We start from the raw sequence: 10,435 nt of genomic DNA on the forward strand, positions 1-10,435 counted from the left end.
ATAAGAGAGTTTTGTGTGCATCAGTGTGCACGAGACATGCATTTTACATATGCAAACATATAAAACAAATCAAGTTATATGACTATTAGAGTTTGCCTAATTAATGTACACACAAGTTTTATTCACTACTATAGATGACAAGTATACACAACTGATGATTTTGAACACGATTTTTCTTGAATAGGTAAATTGATATACTGAATGGGAAAACGTATTGGCTAACATACCAATTTCTGCTATCTTAGTATAGTGGAACTTCCCTTAGTGGACACCTCTCTATTATGGACACTACTTTAAGTCCCAAATTGGTTGCAACAATTCAATTTGACCTCTCTTATCCGGACACCTCTCTATTAAGGACAGTATTTGTCAGTCCCAACAGTGTCCTTAATAGAGAGGTTCTACCTTATTTTACAAATATTTACTCCATGTACACATTTCTTATTTTGAATAATGCGTATTACTAAACGAAACAAAGGGGGAGAACAAACATGAAGCAGTATGTATGTGTGTGCAAATGGATTGCATTCCTTTGAATACCGAAGGTGTTTTTGCAACGACCTCATGATCATCTGCTGTAAGCTGCTCGAAGTCCTGGTACTACATTTTCAGTTGAAACCAATTGAAAGAAAGGAAGACATAATAAGCCATTTTTGTCCACTTCAAGACACAGAGTTCGATTTTTGGCTTGAGCCTGATTATATGTCATGCTTCTTAATGTCCATACACCATGCTGATGAAGTAGGAACACGAACAATGTATACAGGTCTACATCCCAGGAAAAATATATCATCTGAGAGTTACCTGCTGGGAAGCACTTTTTGCTGACATCTTGAATCATGGTAACAGAAGGCGTTTTTCTATTTTCAGTGTGACCGACACAAACCGCTTTATAGTGACCGCTTAACTTCTCCATGTTCTGGCTTTATGCTAATGGCCTCAGTTCAGCATACGTCTGGTTAGCGGTCACATCAGGCTGTAAAGTAAGATAATAATCTTATGTCAAAATGACTCGAGAAACCGTCAGCTTCGAGTCTACTAGTTTGTCTGACATCTTGGTAGTTCAGAGAATCATGGAATTCAAAGATTTAAAACCCATTGGGCAAATAAAAGTGCAGCTGTGTCCTGCAATCGAAGTGCTAGAAGTAAGACAATTAAAGGACAAATACGGCAAAGATTGGCAGATAATATATTGAAAAAAATGTATATCCACTCTACAAATTTATCCTTGATCAGTTTATGAACATTGCATTGTAACTAACAGCGAAATATATCAACACAACTGAGGAAGGGCATGACTGTATTCTCTTACCGTGATGTTCAAGTCAGCATATGGATTTTCCATTTCGTCATACGGATTTTCACCGCCATCTGAAAAAGAGTAAGGTTAGTGTTTCATATACATGTTCATGTGCAATATAATCGATTAAGCGTATATTGCGTAGGCAACAGCGGGTATTTTGTACTTACATGGTAAGATTGTGACTACTTACCTTTCACGGGATTCTGTTGAGGAGAATTCACATAAACCGGTTCATGTGGAGTATCGCCACCTAGGTGTGGAAAGAGGAAACTTTGGTATTGTATACTGAGTATTTGTATTTTATAACTTTATATCATTCTGTAGTCGTGAATGTACTGTACCTATCACATATAATGTAGATGCATTGCATCAAATTAACGATAATGCCACATTTTGCTGCCCGATTTCTCTTCAATGTGCGAAAACTGAAAACATTACCTTCAAATGCCCTGTTGACGTTCATGTATAAAGGGTCATGAAAAACTGGATCAGCTTCCGTTTTGCCAGTTTTCCCATCATCGTGATTTGATTCATCGGGTTTATTTCGACCTTGAACAGTAAATGAACTATATGTAAACAGAGTCTTTCAACACTATAAAAACCTTGCAAATCATGTACTGGTAAAATGAACAAGATCTTAAAACGAATAATATAATCATCTTACAAGAAATACATGTACAGTAGAACCTCTCTCTTAAGGACACACTCGGGACTGACAAGTGCTGTCCTTGATAGAGAGGTCTCCAGATTAGAGAGGTCAAATTGAATGGAAAGACCAAATTTTGGACCAAAACCAGTGTCCTTTATAGACAGGGTGTCCTTAATAGAGAAGTGTCCGCTAAGGGAGGTCCTACTGTATATCGATACCTTCGCCTTGGAAGTATTCTCTGACGTAAACTTACCAGCGAAGCATGCCATGTTCCTCCTATGTAGGACGACGACCACCACCACCACAGCTACAACTATGACGACGGCTACAACAACGCCAGCTATCATGCCACCATCAGGACTACTTCCAGCAGGCACGGCCTGTTTAGGATGCACTTGACCAGAACTATAAACAACATCATCTCCAACATAAAAATCCATGTAGAAAACATAGATCGTGGTCTCGTTTGTCACGCTGACTGTGTAAGTTGACTTCGTTGGTCCCTGGTTGATAAAGCGAATCGCGCTGCAGCCTGTTGTTTTTGGTGCCTGACCTGGTCCACAGAACTTCAGCTGGAAACCTGTGTACTCCCGAATCGGCGCCCCGAACACGACCGTCACCAGTCTCCCGTTACGGGTGATCTTAATGGTCGGGGCATTTGGAGCAGCTGAAAAGATGTTTAATGTTTTATGATTGGAAAGATCAAGTCACATGAGGAAAGAAAGTTCAACAACGAACTTCGAAATGGGACTCCTTGTTTTAAAGGCTGTGGTAGGCAGCTATTATGATTCGAACTTGCTCACCTCGTTGCCTAGTACCTTCGTCCACTGTTTGGTATTTTTATTAAAAAGTCACGAGAACGTTGTTTGAAAGAGTTGTAATGTAGGTCAACGTTGCTTTTCGAGATGAGAGAAGTTGAGGAAAGGTTGCAGTAGGACACAATACATCACTTGGCAAAATCAGCTATGGACTGTCAAACGTTGAATAAACAAAACACAATCAAAGACATCAAATTATTTGGTGTTTTGGCGAGGCAATAATTGCATTCGCAAGAATTGCTGTCACTAGCCAGAGATCAAGTTTCTTATGAAATGGACTGTAGTCACGTTAATTACTTTTTCACAAATTCATCGTAATTTGACAGCAATATAGATTATTTTAAAAGGGGTCATTGCTAACCTAGTGTCTGTACTCCGAGTACCTCCCATAGCCACTTGATATACGTATATATTTAAATATGATCACAAGCCTTGCCCTTACCAAATATCAAAATATCACTGGAAATTATGGGAAAGTTGTCATTTTGGCACATTTTGTTAGTGTACGTATGGCCAACAATCAACAGCGTTGCGCCTGTTCAATTGTATTTGAATGATAGAATATGAAAAAACTATGGTAACGAGTCACAAATGAGCCATATTGGGAGAATGGAGAATATAAAGAAATTTTCTCAGGTGTCAAAAGCAGTGTCACTTTATCATGGAATGGTCTCTTCTCTTGACAACTTTGGCTATAAACTTAACGACAGTCAGGAAACATTTGAAAAAATAGATTGGCTTGTATTACACGGAAAACGGTTTCAATTCGTATTCAGTGTGAACACAGCATTGGAGTACATAACATACCGCTTTCCTTCGTTTCTGTAATTCTCAGCTCCATTCAAAAACTTCAAAAATGTTTCACTTTCGGTACTTAAATTATTCCATAAACATTCACCTTAAAAAGAGGGGCTGACCTAGCTGGGAAGTGCAAAACTACAGTATATCTCATGTTTTCAACTTACCTCTGCGGAGAAGTTCAAAAACAAAAGATGACATTCCAACAGAATTAGTCACTATGACGATGTAGTTTCCATAGTCTGGAGTCCCTACAGATCCCTTGCTCAGTGTGTATGTCCCATTTTCTTCCGCGGGATGAAGTTTTCCCCAGTTGCCATCTTGTGATTTGGGTGATACCAGGTGACATTGGTTGGTCGAGGGTTGGCGATTACGTGGAGTGTAAGCCTGGCTGGTCCTCCTGGTTTGCTAAAAACGGTGAGGAGTCTCGGCAGACTGGGATCCCATTTTGCTCTGTCTGCAAGTGTATGAAACGGGTTAGTGAGAACAACTTAATCATCTATGCATTAACTGGAAACCTACCAAAGTCACGTCTGCCTTTTATAGTAGGAATACGATTTTCTGTCAATCAAGATATATCGGGTGATGACCAGCTGTGAAAGGGTAGAAAATCTGAGGGCTAGTCCATAAATTGAGGACATAACTGACTTCCACAATCAGTGGTCAAGATTTACAACACATTTCCTCTAGAGAACTTAAAGGCGAAGACTCTGCACAACCTCCTTTATTTGATAGATCTGATTGACTCGGGACATCAAAGATATCAGCAGAACAGAGTTTAAGTTAGAATACTCTTCGTGACCTACAATTTCAGCTTCGGTCGAATTAAAAAGATAAACAATATTATGTCTTTGTCATGTTAACTTTGTGTAACACGGTACGCGTATCTACGGAGTTCCGGTATTAAGCCTTAAGTGTACACCATAGAAGATGTGCTATTACTTACTGACAAATAACTGAACCAATACTTGCTGACTATTAAGTCCACTTTAACATTTCATATGCAATGCTTCGAAATACATTGAAACAGTTCTGCAAGTTCTTCGTACTCACATAAAACATCCAATTTCAATATTGCATCAGCTATGCCACCTGGAGAATAGTTGACCGCACGACAGCGATATTGCCCACTTCCGTTGTACTGGATTGATGATATTCTGTATTGTCTTGAAGTCATATTCAGTATCTGTACCATGTTATAATACCATATGTAGGTGTACGATGTCGGGTTACCCCCAATTGCTTTACATGTCAATGTGACAGTATCACCTTCTTTCACTGTAGTCGGGACTGATGACAATCTGGCGGTTGCTGGATCTGAAAATTATATTACAATTTATACGTTTTAACGTCGTGTCACTGTTCACTTTTCATGCGAGAAATGCAGAACGAACATGTCATTTCCAAAGAGTGGCCTGATACGATTCACGAGGTCATATTTTACCCTCACGTCGTGTTTTCAGGCCTTATTCAGTTAACTCGTGACAAGTGAATCACGACAAGTGACAACGTGAACCCTATACTCCAGCTAAGAATTGATATACAACCACGATATCGTGAGCGCATATCATTATTTGGAAACCATAATTCTCAATCAATGTTTTTACAAGGAGTGATTTATTCAGTGACTGCACATGTAAATAAATTTTACAGTACATTACATTCAAAGATAAAACATTGGCTTGAACTACTTGGGAGAAACACGGTAAGATATGATGCAAACTTCACTGTTTTGCAGAACTAATACGTACAATATACATCAACTGTAGTTATCTGTTCGATCTGGAATGAACCCTCACGAACCTCGCATTTAAACACAGCGTGTGTGTCCGACCTATTGGCTGTCACAACCAGAGTACTCTGCCGAATCCTGCCATTGTATTTTGCAGCCCTAACTACAGATGTTATCCCCGATGTCAATTGCTCCCAGATTCCCCCTGCCCTCTTCCGGTGGAACTGGATATTCACTACTGGGTTGGCACTGTCTGTCTCACAGATAATCATGATCGGCTTCTCCTCGTGGATCGCAGCTGGTGGTCTCTTTGGTATAGTTATCTTTGATGGGCGAACTGCAATTGGAAGATCAAGTTTGGAATAGAATAGTAGCTAACGCATACTGATTAAAATCAAAATTTGCTACCAGAAATTTTAAATGTAATTACAATAAATGTACATTCTATCGTACTTTGTTCATCTACTCATATTTTACATTGTAAATGGAACGCATAACAACAAGTACATAACGATGACTTATCTATAATCTTACATTATTCGTAGGCTTTTTCGACATATTATGACCGTTTCTCTAACTTTTTCCTGATTTATTCGACAAAAGTCTAACGCAACATTGTCCGACTTTGCCCTGAAAGGTTGGATTTTCAGAGAAAACGAGTTAAAGAAACCGATAAGAAGTCGGAAAAAGCCTCCTACTAGTGTTAGTCAACACTTCAGATTCTCGTTTCTGTATCAGGTGCTTCTACTCACATTTAACATACATTGTGGTATCGGTATTTGTCGTAAAGACATGACCAGTCAGGGAGTAGATGGACGCACATCTTACAGTTTCACCATTCATTGCCTTTGTTGCAGTTACAGACCACTCGCTGATCCTGATCTTTCCACCATACACACCATTCCTCTCGGATGACGAGATTCCGGTTGTGACATCTTGCCACGAAGAACCAGTGATATGTTGATACCACTTGATGTCGGTAACTGGATTACTCTCATCCGTCTCACATGTGAACTTCTTTACCTGACCAGCCTGGACAACAGCGGTCGGGATACTAAGAAAGGAAACCTTGGTGTTTGAAACTGAAAAGGAATGGCTAGATATTTTCCGTACTTCCTTTTACATAATATCTATTGTGATAAGCAATGCTCTGATATGACCGAGTAGCTTTCTCACGCTCTTTACGTTGGAGGGACTGAGATTTCACAAATTATAAAACGTACATGTTACGCTGTATGTCTTCCTGCTTGAAGTCATTTCGAAGGCGGGATACCCAGTGACCTTCGCCACGCAGTAGTACTCAGCCTGGTTGTCTTCTTTAGCCATTACCCTGTCTTGACCTTGGGTGACCTCTACTGGTGTTCCGCCTGACCTCTTGAAGTAGAGCTTCACGGTCGGGGTGGGGTTGCCGCCAGAGACTGTGCAGGTGAACTTGTCCTTCTCACCAACATAGGACGAGGTCTTTCCAGATGACACGACAACGGAATCAGGTTTGTCTGAAAGGATGATGCTGCAGTTATATTGGGAGTAACTAGACTTAAGCTTTTAGCTCCCTTTATAATTGACGCATAGCCTTGCCGTTTCCTTTTGCACTTTTGTGGAGGAGGCCTACACGTCTAAATGAGCAAATGAATTAAACACGGACTGACATTGATTCTAAAATCTCACAATGTCTAGTGTTGATGCGGATAATTCAGTTTGAGAGAGAATGAAGTATTTCTATTGGAAATCTTAGAGGCTTTTTGACATTTTCGTTTTTATTACAGTGTACATTGTGACCGTGTATGAGCCTTGGTAGTCTACAGTAAACTAGGGCAGAAATTTAGAGCATGAATGAGTAATAACACGCTGGGCATTGCATGGTTGGGGATTCACCTTCCCCAGTTTCAACCTCGTGACTGGATTTAAGTTTTAGTTCGTGTTTTATCCCTTTTATCTCTCCTCAGCCATCATCAGCCTCACTTGCTACGACCCTCCAAGCCAACGGGCTTGCTTTAGATAATGACCGATGAGGCAATAAGCTATCAATTCTGTAGTTTTACATTGTTTCAACAGTAATGTCGTCATAGGTTCAGTTGCCATAAGACTCATGTCTCCACTTGCCATATGACAAATGTGGATTTAAAGAATCGAATCGCTTTGGTATCGACAGTGGAGTCTGATTTACATGTATTTAAGTCTTTCATAACGTATGGTACGACTATGACTATAGTAATCGTAAAATTGCACCCATACTGTAATTGCAACTGTACTAAAACACTCCCATACATTTTCCAACCGAATTATGAACAACTAGCAGCCGTTTATAAGAAAGCCGAAGCTCATCCCATTTTAGTTTGGTTGGCATGAACGGTTTACTGAGCGAGCAGACGAGAATTTCTATTGAACTTGCCTGGGCTTTTAAGTTTGTATTCACCACATAGACAGGTCAAATTCACCAACGAAGAGCAATGAATAAAAATCAGTTTGGGCATTGAAATGTCGCAATTATATTTTTTTCAACTGGCCCACATATACATGTATATGCATTCTGGTGTTTCAACAAGGAAGTACGATGGACATCTTATTTCTAGAGTCAATAAAGTTTCTCACATTGTGTCTTTATTTTCAAAAATGCCACTTAGAGTGGTCAACAGGTTTATTTATGGTTCGAATGGGAAAATATGGAAAAATTACCACAACTTACAATAAACGACTAATGTCTTGTCACTACTTGGAGCAGACCCGACATCATTTCTCGCCACACACTTGTAAACACCAGCACTATCCTTTGTCACTTGGAAGTCGTAACTCGATGATGTTGTAACCTTTGTACCATCTTTGTACCAATCGTAGGTATCTCCAGGAGGCGAGGCCACACACTTCAAGTTGAGCTGTGTTCCAGCAATGACTGGTCCTGATGGGAAACCGGTGATCTGTGGCGTGACTGGGTGCGCTGAAAAAAATCATTTGGTGGTTGAGGGTGGTTTGGAATATCAATACCCTTCTCGTATCTTGACTTAGACTGGCAAATCGTGGGCAATTTTGTTGGTCTCTGTCTTTCACTTAATCGTGTAATTTTACTTGGCTTCTATATTTTTCACGATGCACTGGCAGCACGACTCAATCATGCTCTGGCTATTGTAGTATGGGCTCCCAAAATAAATAACATACAAAATGTATATACACATAACTGGTCATAGTTTTTGCAGCTATTTGTAGCTAGCTACCTGAAATACGTACTGAAAATTACGAAACAGTCTTCGGTGTAGATAAAACAGTCATCGGTGTAGATGAATATTCTAGTTGCATGCTCTCCGTTCCTTTATACGGGCGAAAGTTATTTTATAACAAAAAGGGCGAAGAAATGCGTTACCTTGCACCACTGGCTTGATTGGGTCACTGTCGCAGCTTAGACCAATGTCCTTACAAATCCAGTAACCAGAATCAGAAGGCTGAGCATTGGTGACTTGTAGATTGAATGTCTTTGTTGGTGAAAAGATGCTTGGTGGGCTGCAGTATCTCCAACTGTAGCGTGGGTTACTTGGAGCATGGCATCCCAACTTATTCGCTGTTGCTACATCTACAGCTGGAGATAAAGCACCAGCCCTCTTTAACCACCTCACAGTCAATCCACTTGGATTGTGTATGTTACAGTTGAGGGTGAATGTACTTCCGATTGCAGGTTTGGGTGGTGAAACACTCACAGTATACAATGAACCTGGAAGTGAAAGAAATGGCAACAGAGAGAAAGTAAGAACTGACTTTTTTATTTGACATATTGGGTCTTGTCTCCGTATTTAAGAATTATGTAATTCACTTAACAAAATTGGTGAAGAAACGACATCAGTGTAATGGAGGAATCACAAGAGTCTCTAGTCGGAGAACAATCACTCGATAATGGCTGCCTTTTCATTCGAGGCATCGTTATGAAAAATGAAATTCTAAAACCACAGCGAGATTCCTGTAAAATATATATCGAACTCTATCTATACATAGTTTTACTGAGCTAAAGAACCTCTTGTATTTTATTTCATTTGACATTCTCTTCATGTAAAACCTTTCTTAGAATGCCCGCAAGGACGTGGACTTTTACTTCTCAGAAGTCTATATTATTTTGAATAACTCACATGGTGTATAGACATACAGATCTCCCCATTCGCTGTCTCTTGTTCCGGCCGAGTTCGATGCTCGACACTTGTACTTCCCACTGACTGTGTCCGCATTTGAAAATAAGTGGAACACTTTCTTCTCAGTGACTGGATTAAAGATGTAATTCTGACTTGTACCAATGGGTCCTTTGGGTTCCCAATTCTCTACACCATTAACAATCGAGTATTTATACCATTTATAGGTGATGGTCCCGGCATCAGGTTGAGATGCATCGCAGACGAGATCACGATTGGAGCCAATAGCAGCAGGTTCAAACCCAGATAAAACTGGTGTCTTTGGTGGAACTGAAACAATGATCATGGACAGTATTCCTTGAAGTTTCAATTTACGTCTTACCTGTAAAATATCTTCTCTTTTGATGACGTTAGATGAAATATAACCAGCCTCAACGACAAAGTTAATAGGGGTCTATAATCAACTTTCGCGCCTCTCAATCTTTTTCACGAAAATTTAGCGCAGTTCAAAGGGATTTTCAATTTCCAAGTTTCCGATAAATGCTTTTGACAGTGTTCGAGTCATAATACTCACCGATCAGATAACCGAGAGGTATGAACGGAGAAACTAAGATGAAGCTCACTACGAATACACCAACAGCCATGCTAAGTTCATCTTAACATTATCCAATACAAAATGGACGAGCTCTTTAAATTTTATGTTCCCTCGGTTTTCATTACAAAAATATATTATCTATGTAGGTCATAGTATTCAGGCTATGCATTGATTAAATTCAAGTATTTTTAGAGCATTTTGAGTGAACTGGGCCGTGCAACATTCATGATCAATACCAAGCTGGTATAAAACAGCGTTTTTGATTAGCATAGTCAGGTGAGCGTCCACTATGAATGGCTGTGAGACAGAAAACGGTTTTGTCATGTGTCGCTCGCCTTGTCTGATTGGCTGGAGTAACGTCGATTATTTCCCTTTCACCCTTTTCTTTTGCCAGTTCTTCTCTTTTTCATTGATAGGGGAACGCTGAAAAACAG

At 39.8% G+C, this 10,435-nt stretch overlaps 1 protein-coding gene and 1 long non-coding RNA gene across 2 annotated transcripts; both read right to left on the bottom strand.

The window, feature by feature from the left end:
- On the bottom strand, nucleotides 1-1,831 carry LOC135497312 (uncharacterized). Its single transcript, XR_010448798.1, has 4 exons — nucleotides 1,742-1,831; nucleotides 1,494-1,553; nucleotides 1,313-1,371; nucleotides 1-976 (listed from the first exon to the last, which is right to left on the bottom strand). It is a non-coding gene; the product is annotated as an uncharacterized LOC135497312 (long non-coding RNA).
- Nucleotides 1,832-1,913: 82 nt separating this feature from the next.
- On the bottom strand, nucleotides 1,914-10,074 carry LOC135497195 (uncharacterized). Its single transcript, XM_064786941.1, has 10 exons — nucleotides 9,981-10,074; nucleotides 9,410-9,736; nucleotides 8,656-9,000; nucleotides 7,987-8,235; nucleotides 6,524-6,796; nucleotides 6,053-6,382; nucleotides 5,468-5,637; nucleotides 3,736-3,976; nucleotides 2,206-2,619; nucleotides 1,914-1,939 (listed from the first exon to the last, which is right to left on the bottom strand). The coding sequence occupies exons 1-10, from the start codon at nucleotides 10,048-10,050 to the stop codon at nucleotides 1,914-1,916; spliced, it is 2,445 nt and encodes an 814-aa protein (XP_064643011.1). The 5' UTR covers nucleotides 10,051-10,074.
- Between the last annotated feature and the right edge of the window lie 361 nt (nucleotides 10,075-10,435).

Source organism: Lineus longissimus, chromosome 12, assembly GCF_910592395.1.
Source record: "Lineus longissimus chromosome 12, tnLinLong1.2, whole genome shotgun sequence".
In the NCBI taxonomy this organism is placed as follows: Eukaryota; Metazoa; Nemertea; class Pilidiophora; order Heteronemertea; family Lineidae; genus Lineus; species Lineus longissimus.